This window comes from Bos taurus, chromosome 1 (genome assembly GCF_002263795.3).
Source record: "Bos taurus isolate L1 Dominette 01449 registration number 42190680 breed Hereford chromosome 1, ARS-UCD2.0, whole genome shotgun sequence".
NCBI lineage: Eukaryota > Metazoa > Chordata > Mammalia > Artiodactyla > Bovidae > Bos > Bos taurus.
The window spans coordinates 53901053-53920518 of record NC_037328.1 but is presented as its reverse complement, the minus strand read 5'-3'; the positions used below and the strand labels follow the sequence as shown (position 1 = coordinate 53920518).

Below are 19466 nucleotides of genomic sequence, written 5' to 3'. Positions count from 1 at the left end.
TTTAAAATATTATTTCTTCCTTTTTCTAAAAAAATAGCTTCAGAAAATTTATTAGTGGTTATTAGGGGCTGGGGTGTGGTGGGGATGGGGAGTGACTGATAATGGATGTGAGGCTTCTTTAAAATTGTTGTTTCATATTGAAACAATCATAAATATATTATAAACCAGAATACAAAAATTGCACAAATTTTACAAAATTTCTAAGGAAAGCTTACAGATTTATGGGTTCCACTGGACTCCTAGTCATCATCTATTTCCCAAAATGAGTTAAGATTTTGTTCTCTATTGCCCACAGCAGTACAGCTGTGATTTAACAGAAGTATGGTCTTGGAATAGACTGGCTTTGTTGTTGTTCAGGAAGTGACAAATATTGAAGAAAAGAGGTGAGGACCAGCTCCACTTGAGAGATTCCATTTCCTTCCTTGAATGGAAAGTGAACTAACTCTTTCAAAGAAAAGGCAGTAGAAAGCAGGAGTTACCAACAGGAGGTTTGTTTTGTTTTGTTTCCTTTTTGGACAGTTTTTTTTTTTAATTTTAATTATTTTTTAAAAATTTGGCTGCATCTAGACTTAGTTGCAGCACACAGGATCTTTACTGTGGAATGTGGCATCTTTCGTTAAGGTGCACAGGCTTTTCTCCAGTTGCAGCTCTTGGGCTCTATAGCACTCAGGCTCTGTAGTTGTGGTGCCCAGACTTCCCCGCAGCATGTGAGATATTAGTTCTCCGACCAGGGACTGACCTCTCCTCCCCTGCATTGGAAGGCAGATTCTTAACCACTGGACCACTGAGGAAGTCCCTGGACAGAGAGTTTTAATGACACTACGCTTTGCTTTATATTTTCTGTTCCCATAAAAGCTCCTTTTTGGTAAATGTTATTACTGCAGTCTTTATTTCAGTTATCATTTTAAGAGCTACCATTTATTGAGAACTTCTAATTCGAGGTATCAGTGTGGATTTCCATATTTACTCCTTTCAATGGCTCCATGAGGCAGACATAAATAATATAGTAAGTGGTGTGGATTTGCCCTCAGGTCCCCAAAGCTGGTGGTTGGGGTACATCGCCACTTTTTGGGTCCCACTATTCTTGTTATCCTGGTTTAACCAGCAAGGTACATTTACTGGGCAGTATACGTGTCAAGGGTGAAAGTATTCAGATTCAGATAATACTGTGCTGTCGTTTTCAAAGCAGTCCATGTTTCATGAGCCTGCAACAAAATAAACTTAAGTCATGATCTCTCAGTATTTAGAACATGTCTCATCAATTATTCTGATTATCATGCAGATATTCCTGAAAGACTGAGAGAAATACTATGGAAGAGTAAGGTTTGGTATTCACACTCTCAGTGATCTGTTTACTTAAATGCTCAAATATTTTGCAGTACATATGGGGCCATAGGGTGAACCAATGCAGTAGAGTCTTGTTACATTATGGTAACTGTCAGTTCATTATAGCAATAGTCTACAGTTATAGGCAAGAATGTGCTTGAAAATTTCAATATTCCATAATGAAGACCCAGTCTACCAGCTTATGTAATTATTTCATTTGCCATATAAACAAATGTCTTGTTTTAATACTTCTAAATGATGCCTGTTGGATAAAAACAGGCATAAAATGAAATGCATTATTCAAGCTGGTGTTTTTCAGGAACAAATGCTAAGCAAAAACAAGCTGATCCTAGTTGACAAGTTAAAATCCAGCCAAGCAGAGTACGGATGAGACCCAGGCCCCAGCAAAACAAGGACATTCATTTCTTTCTGACTTTATGTTATATAAATATATTATTTATATACCCTTATGACTGGTGCTAATCAGAGCCTGATACAGTGAAAAGAAAGAATAAATAATTGAAGGAATTAATTAATTAATCAATTAATTGTACATTTTTTCCTAAATTGCAAAATTATAGTGGAAAGTCATGAATAATTGAGATCCTCAAATAATCCAGCAATTTCATTTGGCCTGGAGTTTCAATGTTGTCTTCCATCAAAAAAGTAAGAATGAAATAAAACTGGGTAATGAAAATTTCTTCATTTCTCTTGGGGTAAGAATACAAATAAATAGGATAATGAACAAAAAGCAAGCAAATGAAGGAATGACAGTAAAGGCTTGGATAATTATCACAGAGAAAAACTAGCTAGTCAACTGCTAAGAGGGAACTAAAATATGACCATGATACCTCCATCCATCTGCCCAACCATATAATAATTAATTCACTGAAACTTGAGAATAATGACCTTGATGGATAAGACAAGCACCTTACATTTTTAGTCTAGGTAGGGAGATCAGGTGCATGCAACAAATAATTCCAGGGTGACATTTGAGAACTATTCACATGTGAACAGCTTGCAAAGATGAGAGAAGAAGGAAGGACAGATGCCTTCCTGGAAAGAAAGAAAAGGCTTCAGAAAGAAGGGAACATTTGATCTTAGTGTTAAAGGAGGAGGTGGATTTACTAGATGAAAGCCTCTTCATGGGGAGGAAAGAGCAGGTATAGCTCAGGACAGCTAGAGAGAGGAAAATAGGAATTGGGCTGGTGGTGTGTAATGCCAGTTGCTACCATGCTTATTTAAAAATAGAGATTGTGCATATGTATAACTGAATCACTTTGTTGTACACCTGAAACGAACACAACATTGTTAATCAACTGTATGCCAATATAAAATAAAAATTTCATTTTTATTAAAAAGGGAGATAGTGAAGGGCCTTTTGTTTGTAATGCAAATACCTGATCAACCAGTGTGTTTCCCCACGTATTCGGGCTGTGATCTGGGTTCCAGTAATCCTGCAAATATATGTGTCTTTTGAGACGTAGGAACTGGTTTGCTGGGTCCTCCAATAAAAATGGTGCTCCCAGTACTCCTGTAATTGAGTCCAACAGCACAGCATCTTTTAAGGCAATAGTTTACATCTGAGTGTTTCCTCTTAAAGAAATTGTGTCCTCTTAAAGCAGCCACGGTGTTTGAGAGGAAGGGCACCTAAGAAGGAAACTCTGGAAAATCTATGCCCTGGGGCCAATGGCTGCTCCTCAGTCCTTTGGCATCTTTGTCCTCTCATCACCCTATGTGACCTGCGTATCACACAGCATGCAGCCAACGCTGTGTGGTGGATGGAGAAGAGTTTCAGAGTTTCTGTTCATGTATGGGAGACTGCAGACTGAAATTCAAATTTCAGCTCTATCCCTTTTTTAGGCAAGTTGCTTAGTTTCTCTGAGCTCTAGTTTTCCTGTCTGTAAAGAGATATAACAATAATAAAAACAATAATAACACAGACAATAACAGGCTTACTATAAAGATTGGATAAATTAACAGATGTAAATCACTTAGTTCAAACCTGTAAGTATACAATCTTATTTTTGCTTTCTCAGCCTGTTAAAATAGAACATATCTTTCATTTTGAAGTAGACTGATCCCAAATCTAAAACTGTAGTTAACATTGTTAACATTGAGAGAGCCTTCTTTAAATGCAAGCAGGCTTGCATTTTCTATCTTCTTCTCACTCTAGAATTAAGAAAAAGTAATTTAAAAAACCCATACTTCTTTAGGATCTTGAAATTTTAACAGTCTATATTATGCTTTCATTCTTGAATAAAACACAACCATATTATAAAGGAAGAACATACTCCTGACTTATTCATGGTAACAATATAAATCTGTTCATTGCTTGTGATAAAGAAGCATTTATTATGAATCAAACTGTAAGTAATGTTACATTAGACACTTTACATCTTCATCATTAACAAGCCTTCATTGTCCAATAATCTGTATAGGTTAGGGTTATAGTGATCTATAAATATGAAACCTCCCTTCTATAGGAGAGGGGATAAAGGGTCAAGATACAAAACAAAATAAGGATACACAGGATTTGACTGTGCTAAGGGAGCTTCCCTGGTGACTCAGATGGTAAAGAATCTGCCTGTAATGCAGGAGACCCAGGTTTGATCCCTGGGTTGGGACGATCCCCTGGGTTGGGAAGATCCCCTGGCAACCCACTCCAGTATTCTTTCCTGCAGAATCCCATGAACAGAGGAACCTGGCAGGCTATGGTCTATTAGGTTGCAAAGAGTCGGACACGACTGAGCAACTAAAACTTTCACTACTTTCACTTACTTTCAAGGTAGCTTGGGAAAGATTGGAGTATCAGAGCACAAGCAGATATTTTCATGGTCAGGGAAACTGCTTAACCTATTCTGTGAAGGGAAGATTTGTCTAGCATAAGGAAAGATTATGTCTAGCATAATGAAAGAAGGGAAAAGTCTTTTAATTTGAAACTTAAAAAGTGATGTGAACAAAGGTATGACATTAGGAAATCTACAAGACCAATGTCTGAAAACAGTGGTTAGAGGTGGCTGGATTAGAGTTTTATATAAATTTAGTTAACAATTATTGAGCATTGTGCTAAATATTATACCTGAATTACCTTATTTACTGAGCCTTTCCCTTCTCCAGCAGATCTTCCTGACCCAGGAACTGAACTGGGGTCTAAGCAGATTCTTTACCAACTGAGCTATCAGGGAATCCCTTATTTAATACTCACAACAAACCTAAGAAATGGTACTGTTAATCACTTTATTTTGTATACAAGGGAACTAAAGCACAAAAAAAGTTAAATAATAGGTCTAAGGCCACAGAGCTAGTGGGAGAGGGAAATAGAATTCTCCCTTCAGAGCCATTGCACTATATTATTACTAAGAGGGAGGGTTGCTTGGGGTCAGATTATAAAAATATTTTATGTTTATGGAAAAAAAGGAAATAACCATTATTTACATATTCCTTATGATCTCATGCTTTCCCAAGATTGGCCTTGAGTTCTAAGCAGGATTCTAGTTATCAGCTCTATTATTTCTAGTTTAGTTTGTCAATCTAGTAAGCTCTAGTTCCAAACAGATATTGAAAATGATAGTCTGTTGAATGGATAAGGAGGATGTGGTACATATACACAATAGAATACTACTCAGTCATTAAAAAGAGTGAAATAATGCCATGTGCAGCAACATGGATGGAACTAGAGATTGTCATAGGGAGTGAAGTAAGTCAAAAAGAAAGAGAAGTATCATATGATATCCCTCAAGTATCATATAATATCCCTTAAGCATTATATGATATCCCTTATGTGAGGAAACTAAAAAGAAATGATACAAATGAACTTATTTAGAAAACAAAAAGACTGAGAGACTTAGAGAACAAACTATGGTTACCAGTGGGGAAGAGTGGGAGGACGGTATAGTTAGGGAGTTTGGGATCAACATGCACACACTGCTTTGTTTGAAATGGATAACCAGCAAGGGCCTACTGTATAGCACAGGAAACTCTGCTTGATGTTATGTACAGCCTGAATGGGAGGGATGTTTAGGGGAGAATGGATACATGTATATATATGGTTGAGTCCATTTGCTGTCCACCTGAAACTATCACAACATTGCTAGTCAGCAATACTTCAATATAATAGTTTTAAAAAAAGAAAACAACAGCCTCTCTGGATATTAAACATCAGTCAAGATGCCTTGGTGCAAAACTCAGTACTACTAACAGAGGATCGAAAAATGACTCAGACATATTCTCTATTTATAAAAAATTAGTAGTTTTATTTATTCAGTGATTTAAAAGTAAAAAGCAAATGTTGACTTCAGAAGATAATAGTTACTAACCTGCTGCTAGGTAATCTAATCAGTACAATCAAAGTAACATGTCTATGGAAGCCATCCTCTAAGATGATCCCCAAAGATTCCCTAGCTGTTAGTATTCATGTGGTCCCCTCTTTCTCTTACTAGGGCTGACCTGTGTAATCACAGACTCCTGAGGCAATGACAGTGTGTGATTCCTGTGGCTATGACATAAAAGACATTACAGGTTCTGCTGTGCCCTGCTCTCGGATGGCTTACACTAAGGCCAGTCACCTGCCGTGTTGGAAGGACACTCAAGCAGCCCTAAAGGAGAGGCCAGCACATCAAGAAACTGAAGTGTTCCACCAACAGTCATGTAAGTGAACCACCTGTGAACCTGATGCCTTTGCTCCAGTCAAACCTTAAGAGGACCACAGCTCCCATTAGTATCTTTACTGCAACCTCACGAGAGATCCTCAGTCAGAACCCGAGACACCCCCAAATTGCTGACACTTAGAAATCATGAAATAATAAGTATTTAATGTTTTAAGCTGCTAAAGTTTGGGGAAATTAGTTATGCTGTAGTAGATAACTAAAACAATGCATGATAAGCACTAACTATTATCAATATAAACTGCTTAATACCAGAGTTGAGATTAGATGAGGCAAGTGAAGTCAGTAGGGCATAAAATATAAGAAGGAATTAACTGACATAGAAAACAAACTTACCATTACCAAAGAGGATAGTGCGAGAGTGAGGGGCAGAGAGATAAAACAAGGACCGACTGTATAGCCCAGGGAACTATATTCAATATTTTATAAAAACATATAATGGGAAAGAATCTGAAAAAATGTGTATATATATACATATGTATGTATGCTGCTGCTGCTAAGTCGCTTCCGTCGTGTCCGACTCTGTGCGACCACATAGACGGCAGTCAACCAGGTTCCTCTGTCCCAGGGATTTTCAAGGCAAGAACACTGGAGTGGGTTGCCATTTCCTTCTCCAGTGCATGAAAATGAAAGTGAAAAGTGAAAGTGAAGTCGCTCAGTCGTGTCCGACTCTTAGCGACCCCATGGACTGCAGCCTACCAGGCTCCTCCGCCCATGGGATTTTCCAGGCAAGAGTACTGGAGTGGGGTGCCATTGCCTTCTCTGATATATATGTGTAAATGAATCACTTTGTTGTATGCTTGAAACTAACACAACCTTGTAAATGAACTATATCTCAATTTAAAATATTCAAAAAAGTAAAGAATTCATTTTTTTAATTTTATTTTATTTTTAAACTTTACATAATTGTATTACTTTTGCCAAATATCAAAATGAATTCATTTTTGTGTTATTTGATAAGTTGCAACCCAATGGATGGGAACCCACCAGGCTCCTCTGTCCATGGAATTCTCCAGGCAAGAATACTGAAGTGGGTTGCCATTCTCTTCTCCAGGGGATCTTCTAGACCCAGGGATTGGACCTGGGTCTCCCATATTGCAGGCAGATTCTTTATCATCTGAGCCACCAAGGAAGCCCCATTTGAAACTAATACAGCATTGTAAATGAACTATACCTCAATTTAAAAAGTACAAAAAAAGAAGGAATTCTCTCTTAGGGTTATACAAATTTTGTGCCATAAGACCTCTACTTGCCTCACCCTAATTCCTACTGCATGGAAGATAATCAGTAAATAAGTCTTGCCACTAGGAAACACATATTATATTCAGAATTGAAAAATAATTATAAGAAGATATATTTTGACTGGAGAAGGCAATGACACCCCACTCTGGACTCTTGCCTGGAAAATCCCATGGACAGAGGAGCCTGGTAGGCTGCAGTCCATGGGGTCGCTAGGAGTCGGACACAACTTCACTTTCCCTTTTCACTTTCATGCATTGGAGAAGGAAATGGCAACCCACTCCAGTGTTCTTGCCTGGAGAATCCCAGGGACGGGGGAGCCTGGTGGGCTGCCGTCTCTGGGGTCGCACAGAGTTGGACACGACTGAAGTGACTTAGCAGCAACAGCAGCATATTTTGACTAGATTATCTGAAGGGGCAGTGATTAATTCTGATACTGGAAGGAAGGTCTCACAGAGAAGTTGATTCTGAATTAAGCTTCAAAGGATGAGGTTTCCACAGTTAGGAGGAAGGGAGGGGAAGCAAAGAACACACATTCCAGGCTGAAGAAACTTGGAGAGCCCAGGATCAGAGGAGCAGAGTAAGGCACAGGGAACTGCTCTGCTTGATGTTATGTGACTCAGTGACCCTCACTTTGCCAACATGATTGAAAGGTAGGGTTGTTTGTGGTATAGATGTGTCAGAGTTAATGTTGGAAAGATAAGCTGGAGCTACAATCAGGAAGATCCTACCATCATACCAAGGAATTTGGACTTTCCTCTGTAAATAATTATCTTTTCTGAACAGGGAAAATGATAAGACTAGATGTACTTTTGAAATCTTTTTATTGTGATATCATTTGAATCATCTTTTATTGTATGATACAGTGGCATCAAATATATTTGCAATGTCATGCAACCACCCCATCTCCAGACTTTTTCATCATTCCCAATAGATTCTTTACTCTTTGAGCAATAACTCCCATTACCCTCTCCCCCAACCCCTGGTAACCACCATTTACCTTCTGTCTTTATGAATTTGCTTATTCTGGGTACCTTAAGAGGAGCCATGCAAAATTTGTCCTTTTGTATCTGACAGACTTCACTTAGTGTTCAGGCTTTATCCATGTTGTAGCATATGTCAGCATTTCATTCCTTTTTAAGGCTGAATAATATTGTATATGTATATGCCAACATTTTGTTTATTCACAGATTAACCTTGGAAAATTCCTTTGTCGGGGGTGTGGAGAACAGGTGGTAAAAGGAAGAGAGCAGAGTGAGAGGCACAAAGTAGGCAGCTCATCAAATAGTCCAGATGAGAGATTAGTAGGACTTGATTCAGGTAAGTGACAGCAGGAATGAAAAGACAGGATTGATTTGTAGAGAACAGGACAATCAGTCATTCGGAATGATTTCTGTGGATGAACCAGCATTAAAACTTTGGTTTTAGCTGGGATGTGTTAACAAGTGACTTTTCAGATTTCTCTTCATTCTCTTTGAAAAGGTGGTAATTATAGTGTTACATGTTTAATGTAGATTTTTTCTTAAAAAAAAAAAAGAGAAACAGAGGTAGTGGCTAGGCAAATAGATCTAATGACATCCATATCTAATAAATATTTTGAAATAAATTATGTTTAGAATAAAATTACAGCTACATAAGAAAGTATAGTAATTGTTTAAAATAATGTTATATGGAACATAACATCCAAAAGTAAAACCAATATTCTGTACCGTAATTATCCTGGTGTATTGTACAATAAGAAAAAATGCTATTACATAAACCTTGGCAGAGAGGCATGCTTTAAAATATAAGCCATAACTATTTTAAGCTCTAATAATTCTGTCTTTTGTAAATCTCTATGCTTATGGAAAATGTTTCATCTCCTCTTCTTCCCACCTTCCAGAACAAAACTCCTACCTCAGTAGTATGCACCCAACAGGCACCCAATAAATATTAATTGGTGGTGATAATAACATCACCCATGAGAAAGACAGAAAGCAGTATTTATTATCCTACTTTACAAATGAGAAAATTGACATCTGGAGATGAAATGACTCACTCAAGGTCACATAGTAAGTCAGTGGCAGGGCTGGAAATAAAATGCAAGTAATGTAGAAGGGCATGCTATTATCTTCTCTGCTTGAGAAGTTTCCCCTCCCTTTTTCATTCTGTCTGATCAACCTTGAAAGTTAGTGAGAGCAAGATCAGACTTTTGTGTTTGCAAACCTATAGAATACTGCTGGGGATTGAAAACTGAACCCTGAGTTCTATTACTCCTTTGGTTTTAAAATATGTGTGTGTGTGTGTGTGTGTGTTTTAATGTAGGCAGTATCAACCAGGTTGGTTTTAAACTTTATAATCATAAGCTATGAAAAAAAATCTTCCTCTCTTTCTTTCCAACTCCCGACATACCCTCCTTGCTTTCATCCTGTATTATAGTCAGTTTTAATAGGACCTGTCAAGCTCAACCTATCATCTAAACATTTGTGGAATATCTTATGCAGAAAAGCCTGTATGGTAGAAATAAGGCAGACACTACAGAATGTGGAGATATTTGAGATCACAGCTTTCCCCACGCAGGCCAAGAAGGGTCAGAGACCTGGAATCTTACTCTGGCCCTGCAATAACTTAGATCGCTAAGCCACTTCTTTCTCCTGTGTCTCCATTTTCTGCTCTGCAAAACAAGCCTGAATCATATGGTCTCTAAGGTCTTTTTCAGTTCTAACATTCTGAACTGGAATACGTTCATAACAAATAGGTCATTAACTGAAAATTACTTCCTTTCTATGGTATTATATTGAAAGTGTATAGAATATACTAAGCGGGCACAGCCCCTACTATTGTCAAGGAATTTACTGAGACTTAGTTCTGTTCAAACTGAGACAGATGGAAATAAGTGAAAGGGAAATCAAAATAGACCTGGCCAGTTAAAGCAATACAAATAAAAATATATTCACATTATGCACACAACAGATGAGTGCCCATCATGGCTTGATAGGCAGTGTGGAAGTAAGGGAAAATTGCCAACATCTGCTGGATCATTGAAAAAGCAAGAGAGTTCCAGAAAAACATCTATTTCTGCTTTATTGACTATGCCAAAGCCTTTGACTGTGTGGATCACAATAAACTGTGGAAAATTCTGAAAGAGATGGGAATACCAGACCACCTGACCTGCCTCTTGAGAAACCTATATGCAGGTCAGGAAGCAACAGTTACAACTGGACGTGGAACAACAGACTGGTTCCAAATAGGAAAAGGGGTACATCAAGGCTGTATATTGTCACCCTGCTAATTTATCTTCTATGCAGAGTACATCATGAGAAACGCTGGGCTGGAAGAAGCACAAGCTGGAATCAAGATTGCTGGGAGAAATATCAATAACCTCAGATATGCAGATGACACCACCCTTATGGCAGAAAGTGAAGAGGAACTAAAAAGCCTCTTGATGAAAGTGAAAGAGGAGAGTGAAAAAGTTGGCTTAAAGCTCAACATTCAGAAAACGAAGATCATGGCATCTGGTCCCATCACTTCATGTGAAATAGATGGGGAAACAGTGGAAACAGTGTCAAACGTTATTTTTTTGGGCTCCAAAATCACTGCAGATGGTGACTGCAGCCATGAAATTGAAAGACACTTATTCCTTGGAAGGACAGTTATGTCCAACCTAGATAGCATATTCGAAAGCAGAGAAATTACTTCACCAACAAAGGTCCATCTAGTCAAGGCTATGGTTTTTCAGTAGTCTTGTATGGATGTGAGAGTTGGACTATGAAGAAAGCTGAGAGCCAAAGAATTGATGCTTTTGAACTGTGGTGTTGGAGAAGACTCTTGAGAGTCCCTTGGACTGCAAGGAGATCCAACCAGTCCATTCTAAAGGAGATCAGCCCTGGGTGTTCTTTGGAAGGAATGATGCTAAAGCTGAAACTCCAGTACTTTGGCCACCTGATGCAAAGAGTTGACTCATTGGAAAAGACTCTGATGCTGGGAGGGATTGAGGGCAGGAGGAGAAGGGGATGGCAGAGGATGAGATAGCTGGATGTCATCACCAACTCGAAGGACATGAGTTTGAGTGAACTCCGGGAGTTGGTGATGGACAGGGAGGCCTGGCATGCTGCAATTCATGGGGTTGCAAAGAGTCGGACACAACTGAGCGATTGAACTGAACTAAACTGAACTAATATAGTACCTCCCTGGTGGTTCAGTGACTAGGATTCCCTGCTCCCAATGCTTGGGGCCCAGGTTCCATCCCTGATCAGGGAAATAGATTCTATGTACTGCAGCCAACAGTTCGAATGTCTCAACTAAAGATCCCATGAGTTGCAACTAAGATGTGGTGCATCCAAATAAATAAATAATAAATAAAATAAATATTAAACAGGGAAGCTGTATAGTCAGAAGTGGAAAGACTGCCCATATTGCCATTACCCAGGAGAGGTTGAAAAAGAGTCTTTAAATTTGATAATGGGGAAATTACTAAATAGTCTATATAATATGCTTATGATTATGAAAAATGGTACTTGTAATAAGAAGGGTTTCCTTGGTGGCTCAGATGGTAAAGAATCTGCCTGCAATGCGGGAGACCTGGGTTCAGTCTCTGGGTTTCAAAGATCTGATGAAGGAGGGCATGGCAACCCACTCCAGTATTCTTGCCTGGAGAATCCCCATGGACAGAGGAGGCTGGCAGGCTACAGTCCATGGGGTCACAAAGAGTTGGACATGACTGAACAACTAAGCACAGCACGTACACTAAAAAGATCAGAAAGCCTGATGTGAAATGTAAGATGCAGAATGGAAGGGCAGAGCCTGATGGCAGACTCCCTTTCTTTTTGTGCAGAGGGGGCTCACTGAGAGCTCCCTCTTGGTACATCCAAGAGGCATAACTTGGCATGTCCAGCTCATTCATCCTTTTTCCTCTTGAGAGTGAGCCACCCTCAGAGGGCACACTTTTTGTTCTGGTTCTACAAGCTGAAACTGTATATTAAATTTTCCAAACTCTGTGATCCAACTATATTCCATTTGCCTCATTAGCCTTTCTCAGTAATAAATGGGCTGCCTTCCATAATCAACTCTGATTTATTTCTCAACTTGATCAAAACCAGGACCAAGAAGTGGAATGTTATGTGTTAGAAGGTGTCAGAGAACCCAACAGGTGAGTTGTCTCAGAGCCTCACTAAGAAACAGGAAAGAAAAAAAGGAGCACAGACAAGGGCACTCCAACCAGTGGTAGCTTATCATTCCTGATTCACTGTCTATTAAGTAAACGTGAAGGGATTCAGTGGGGACAGAAAGACTGCCAGATTCATAGGATAAGCCCTCAGCGAGCTATTTCCCTCAGGTGTAGGGGATACTGATGTTCATGCTGAACATGGAGATAAGCACTCCAGTCCTTCCACAAGCTCAAAAATACTTAGGAACGGGATTCTGGAAGTAGAGCACTTAGAACTCAGTATGAGGAATTAAGGGTTTCCCTGGTGGCTTAGATGGTAAAGAATCTGCCTGCAGTGTGGGAGACGTAGGTTTGATCCCTGGGTTGCAAAGATTCCCTGGAAAAGGGAATGGCAACTGACCCCAGTATTAAGAATATTTATTATTTACTATTTTCTTAGTCTGAGTCTCAGCTCTTGTCCTTTAAATGTTTATGTCTTCAAAAAAAAAAAAGATGAAATAGGTGCCCAGGCCATTATGTGCACTTGTAAATAAAGTACTAAAATAAAGTATAAATGATCATTAAGAATTAAGTACCAAAGAAGATGAGGAGAAAAGAATACACAGATGTCTTGGCAATATGATAAAATTTTCAAAGAGCTCTCTAACTGTAGGACAAACCTTATAATTTTGTGAGAGATTAAAATACCCAAGTTTACATTCATATTTTTGGATTTGAAAATTCTGTAAGTAAAGAATTTTCTTTACAAATAGTGAAATTGTTATTTTTTCTTTCCCACTCTAAACTTTGGTCACTAACCCAAAACTTCATGATAGAAGATTGAAGAGTTGTATTTTAGTATAATGTATTCTCTCACTTTGCTGCAGTTCACATAAAATTGAGAAAGAGAAGGGAAGGGGAAGAGAGAAAGAGATGAGAAATTTGGATTGTGAGGGGAAAATGGTGAAGGAGAGAAAAGAAGGAAGAAGGAGAAGAGAGAAATCAAGAAAGGAAATCAAAGGAAGGAGAGACAGAAGAAGGGGAGTTACAAAGGTTACAAAAGGTGAAAAGTCATGGGGCAAGGGGCAAGGCAAATAGGGGAAGTAAAGGCAGGAAAGCAAAGAGGGTCAATGGGAGTGAACTGGAGAAAAGAAAGAGGTGCTAAACTCTAGGACCAGCTTACAGGTCCTCATGATTAACCTGTCTGTTAATAAAACGCTTTCGAAACTGAACTTTTAACTCGGGAACTTTGGCTTTATTGACATTACCGTTGCTGATGTATCGAGTACTTTGAAAAGCAAACAGAAACTGGTATTACTTGAGTTTAACTTCAATCTGTTTTAACCCGCTCTCAACACAGTAACATATACCCATATACATGTTCCCACGCATGACTATGTAATTTCCTGGGGAGTATTTCTGAAGCTGGCAGGTCTTTTATTAGTTTTTAATCTTGTGGACAGAGACATCTGTGACTCACAAAAGGCACCTTTTTATGTGATTCAATCAGTAACGACTCCACGGTCACTGCCTACATACGTGGATGGGATTCCCAATCCTAGAGCCATAACTGATGTTGGCGTGTGGGCAGGTTAACAAATTTCTACAACACACAGAGTGCTGATTGAATCTAGTCATAGGCGGTGAGTTTATTCTCACTGCTCACTTTCTTGAGAGCACCAGTCAATCTTAAGCCAAAGTGAGTAGGTAAAATTAAGAACAAAATCTTATATAATAAACTAAAACTATATCAGGGAATATAGGCTTTCCGAGGAAGTGGAGCACTTGCAGTGATGACGGAGAAGGTCCATTCCTTCTACGCCGAGAAGGCAAAGGTGAGGATTGGAGATACTGACAGGGTTAGGAGGAAGAACTGTGAGCTTAAAGGCTCCTGTCAAAACAAAAGCAAACAAAAAACCTTTCAAGACAAATTGCCCTTGGTTACTAACTCTGGATTGAAAAACAAGAGCTGGAACTATGCTAGAGAAACAGATCATAGGCCATTTATTTTTTACACTGTCTAAAACCAGAAGGCATGCTTGCATTTTATGGATAGATTTGACCATAGCCAACAATATGGGCATGAACCCCCAAATTCTTTAATGGATGGGTCGGCCCCAAGGATTGGTTTACTTAGTGAAGCACTTTCCAAATATGTGCTCTTTCCATATTTCCTCTTAATGTGAGTGGGGCTGTTTCAGTTTTTTTTTTTTTTTTCTGTTTCAGTTTTTAAAGTGCCCTGTTACAATACTGCAAAGCTATAATAATCAAAACAGCATATTATTAGCACAAAAACAGACATATGGATCAATGGAACAGAATAAAGAACCCAGAAATAAACCCACCCACTTACAGTCAATTAATCTTTGACAAAAGAGGTAAGCGCATACAGTGGGAAAACAGTACAGTCTCTTTAGCAAGTGGTGTCGGGAGAGCTGGACTGCCACGTGTAAATCGGTGAAGTGAGAACACTCCCTCACACCATATACAAAAATAAAATCCAAAATGTTTTAAAGACTTAAATATAAGACATGACACCATAAACTCCTAGAAGGGAACCTAGGCAAAACATTCTGACATAAATTGTAGCAGCGATTTCTTGGTCAGTCTCCCAAGGCAAAGGAAATAAAAGCAGAAACAAACAAAAGAGACCTAATGAAACTTGAAAACTTTTGCACAGCAAAGGAAGCCATAAACCAGAAGAAAAGTCAAGCTATGGATTGGGAGAAAAACATTTGCAAACAGTGTGACTAACAAGGGCTTAATTTCCCAAATATACAAATTCATACAACTCAATAAAAAAATAAAAAAAAAAACAGTCAAAAAATGGGCAGAAGACCTACTTAGATATTTCTCTGAAGAAGATATACAGATGGCCAATAGGCACATGGAAAGGTGTTCAGCATTGCTAATTATTAGAGAAATGCAAATCCAAATCACCTCACACCAGTTAGAAGAGCCGTGATCAGGAAGTCTACAAATAACCAACACTAGAGAAGGTGTCGGAGAAGGCAATGGCACCCCACTCCAGTCCTCTTGCCTGGAAAAGCCCATGGGCGGAGGAGCCTGGTAGGCTGCAGTCCATGGGGTCGCTAAGAGTTGGACATGACTGAGCGACTTCACTTTCACTTTTCACTTTCACGCATTGGAGAAGGAAATGGCAACCCACTCCAGTGTTCTTGCCTGGAGAATCCCAGGGACAGGGGAGCCTTTTGGGCTGCCATCTATGGGGTCGCACAGAGTCGGACACGACTGAAGTGACTTAGCAGCAGCAGCAGCAGCAGAGAAGGTGTGGAGAAAGGGAACCCTCCTAGACCATTGGCAGGAGTGTAACTTGGTGTAGCCACTATGGAGAACAGTCTCTTAAAAAACAATAGAATTACCATGTGATTCAGCAATTCCACTCCTGGACTTCCAGGAAAACTCTAATTCGAAAAGATACATACACCCCAGTGTTATAGCAGCACTATTTACGATAGCTGAGACATGGAAGCAGCCTGTTTCCATCAATAAACGAATGAACAAAGAAGAGGTGGTACATACATATACACGTATGTAATGGAGTATTACTCAGCCATAACAGAATGAAATAATGCCATTTGGAACAACATGGTTGGACTTACAGATTATCATACTAAGTAAATAAGATAGAGAAAGATAAATATCATATGACATCACTTTCTTTGTAGAATCTGAAGAGGGAGGAATATATGTATACTTATGGCTGATTCACATTGTAGTGTGCCCTGTTGAGGAGGAACATGTTGACTTTGGGATTTTTCTTTAAATCGGTACAACTAGGAACAGTTCTTAGTTGTGTCCTTGTTTGGCTCTATTTTCTCAGATAAAATCCCCCAGCTCCCTAACTTCTGACCTTTTCTTGTGGAACCAGTGGCTATGATCTTGGCTCTATCACGTTTTTGGGAGGAGTTGTGCTGTGCTGCCTACATGATGCCCCTATGAATCTGGCATTGACCATTGACTGACTGTGTATCTTGGTCATTTAACTTCTCTAAGCCTCAGTTTCCTCTTTGTACGACAAGACTCATAACATCTATTTTCAGAGTGATTATGAGAGTTGAACTAAGGTAACATATGGGGTCCCACAGAGTCCGACACAACTGAAGCGACTTAGCAGCAGCAGCAACATATGGAAAGCCCCTGACACACAATAAATATTTTAAATAGTAGTGTTAATACTTGCTGTCTTATTATAGAAGAAAGCAATTCTTGACCTAAATGCTAAAGAGACGATTTTGTTTTGTTTTTTAATGAAATTGTGACAGTTGGACTTCTAATTCTCTGACCAGGGAATCAGCCCCAAGGTGTATAAGTTACTATTTTGAGAAAATCAGTAAAACAATTTGGGGACTCTGCTCATAAATTTAATTACTTAGTAGGCTCTTCAGCATTCCCACTAGGGAAAAAGATAATGAGATCTCTTCCCTACTTACTTCAAATTAAGTTCTAGACAAAAGTAATTTATTAGACAACTAATCTGTAACAGAGAAAACTTTTTTAAATAATAAAAACAAACTTTAAAAAATCGTTGTTTTCTTACGGCAAGAAAAAGGGCTCCAGGGAAGTGCAGATGAATAGGCTATATTCTTAAATGAAAAAGGGGGCATGGGTGGGTGGGGAAAAAATAAAGAAAGTTGAATCAAGCTATTATTTCCTACTTTAGAGCTATATGATTTAAAAAATGTCAGTTGAACTAGTTTTTAGTGGAACAAATGAATCTGGTTCTAATGACTGCAGTCTCCTCCACTTGCAAGCAGTAAAGGCTTCTTTCCTGAGATCTGAAGGGTTAATCCAGCAGTGTCAGCATCCCTTCATCCTTGGATTCTGATCCTCAATTTGTTCTTTCATGAACTTTGACTACTTAATTTTACTTATTTATCTATCAAGTACAGTTAGTCAAACCAATTGTCTTTATAGGTAAACATACTTTCTTTTCAGCTGGACTTAAAGTTAATTCCAACTTGTTTTTAAAGAAAGTCTATAAAAGTCCATTTACAGACCATTTCCCTTCTTGGCTGGTATTTTTGACCCTGCTGTGTTCACAGAGGGGATGTGGACCAATAGTAGTTCTTTCAGCCTTGCAGTCATCCACTGTCACCCACGATGAAGTCAACTGTGTGCGTGAGCAGCCCAGGAAAAGCATTGTACCACTGGATTATAATCAACCTCTTAAATGGAACCAACCTCACTTTCTTCATCTGGAGGTGGGGGCTGTAACTGGGTATGGCTGTATATGCCTTGCGGACAATGGTTTAATAAGAACTTCACTAAAATTTGCTTAATCATTTGTTTAAACATGTCCTAAATGCAAAGTTCAATATAGATTATTAAAACTCTTCGTCAAAATTATTTATATACTTAGGAATAAAGGGTTAATTATGCACACATATATATGTAAACACACATATCTAGATTCATACTCTAGATATAGATATGTATCTATAACTATTCATCTCTGTGTATCTCAAGAGAAATACACATTTCTTTTGGTTAGGTCTCAAGTTTATAAACATAGAAATTCTGATTTAAACATCTTCATCAGAAGTGTTTATAAATTATAAAGATTTAAGCATGAAAATAATTTATACCTTTCTAAGTATTTTCAGTTTTGTATATGAAATGACCTCTCAGTTCAATTCAGATATAAGCCACTGAGTTACTGGGTCAATCTGGCAGCAAATCGTCTGGCCTTTGGTGCCTTCAGCACCTCTCTGAGCTACAGTTTTCCTAAAAGGTTAATGAATTCACACTCTCAAAGTACCTTGAGGTTTCCACATAACTGTATCATGTACATATTACATTTTCTAAAAGACATTTAAAATTTTTCTTTGTTCAAGGACACCAGAGCACTTCTTTAGAGGCAGCAGTTAAATAGACTGGCAATAGTAACATGTTAATACATAATTAGGAATAAAATGATCACACATACAATTAACACTGACATGTTCAAAACCACAGCATAACACAATAGCTTAGCTTCCCTAATGCTTTAAGTCGGCCTATGAATAAAACATGCTTGTCCATTTCTTTAAAAAGTCAAAAGAGGTTATCTATCAATCTAACAGTTGTAAAAGACATGATAAAGAAAAAAAAGAAATAGGTTCTTACCTATAAGCAATGTTGAACACAGGGCAGCTTGAAGCATTTTACAGGCCATGATCCTGTTTTGGAAACAAAAGATTTATTTATTTTAATTTAGACTGAACAGAGCTTTAAGGCATACTGGTTACTTTCCAAGAATATGAAGCATTTCCTGCATACCTGGAAGCCCTATGACCTCAGTCTGAGAGCCTGTTGCTTGATTTGAGATGACTTTTTTAATACGACTCCTGCCTTTTTACCCTTTGGACTCTTTGGACTGACTTTTTACAGGCTGTTCTTATATGGGCCATGTATTTATCTACTAATTTTACCATCCACACAGCCTAATGTAATCTAAAAACCATACCAAAACAAAACAAAGAAGGTGGAAAAACTGGATCACCCAAACTTTGCTGGGGGATATAAAATGGTACAGTCACGTTGGAAAACAGTTTGGCAGTTTCTTATAAATCTGAGTAGTATACAGTTAATTCCCATACAACCCAGCAATTGCACTACTGGACATTCATCTCAGGGAAATGAAAACTTATGTTCACACAAAAACCTGTATAAGTATGTTCCTAGCAGCTTTATTAATAATCGGCAAAAACTGGAAAACAAGTGGAAACAACCCAGATGTCTTCAACAGCTCAAAGTTAAATGCATTGAGGTACATCTACACCATGCATTTCTACTCAATAATAATTTAATAAAAATTATTGATAGACACAGCAACTTGGATGAATCTCAGAGGAGTTATGATGAGTAAAAATAGCCAATCTCAACTGGTTACTTACCTGTATGATTCCATTTATATAAGCTTCTTGAGATGACAAGATTATAGATTAAGAACATTTTATTAGTTGCTAGGGCTTAGGGAGGAGAAGGCAATGGCACCCCACTCCAGTACTCTTGCCTGGAAAATCCCATGGACAGAGGAGCCTGGTGGGCTGCAGTCCATGAGGTCGCTAAAGAGTCGGACACGACTGAGTGACTTCACTTTGGCT

At 38.5% G+C, this 19466-nt stretch overlaps 1 protein-coding gene across 2 annotated transcripts; it reads right to left on the bottom strand.

Moving 5' to 3' along the window:
* Window positions 1-890: 890 nt before the first annotated feature.
* Window positions 891-18816, bottom strand: C1H3orf85 (chromosome 1 C3orf85 homolog). 2 transcript variants are annotated; one of them, XM_002684739.5, is made up of 4 exons: window positions 18640-18816; window positions 18487-18539; window positions 2727-2860; window positions 891-1205 (listed from the first exon to the last, which is right to left on the bottom strand). In XM_002684739.5, exons 2-4 carry the CDS (start codon window positions 18533-18535, stop codon window positions 1116-1118), a joined length of 273 nt encoding a protein of 90 aa, XP_002684785.2. In that variant the 5' UTR covers window positions 18536-18539; window positions 18640-18816; the 3' UTR covers window positions 891-1115. The 2 variants fall into 2 exon arrangements, with proteins under 2 accessions (XP_002684785.2, XP_010799435.1); XM_010801133.3 differs by lacking the exon at window positions 18640-18816 and having other exon boundaries at window positions 18487-18626.
* Window positions 18817-19466: the final 650 nt, after the last annotated feature.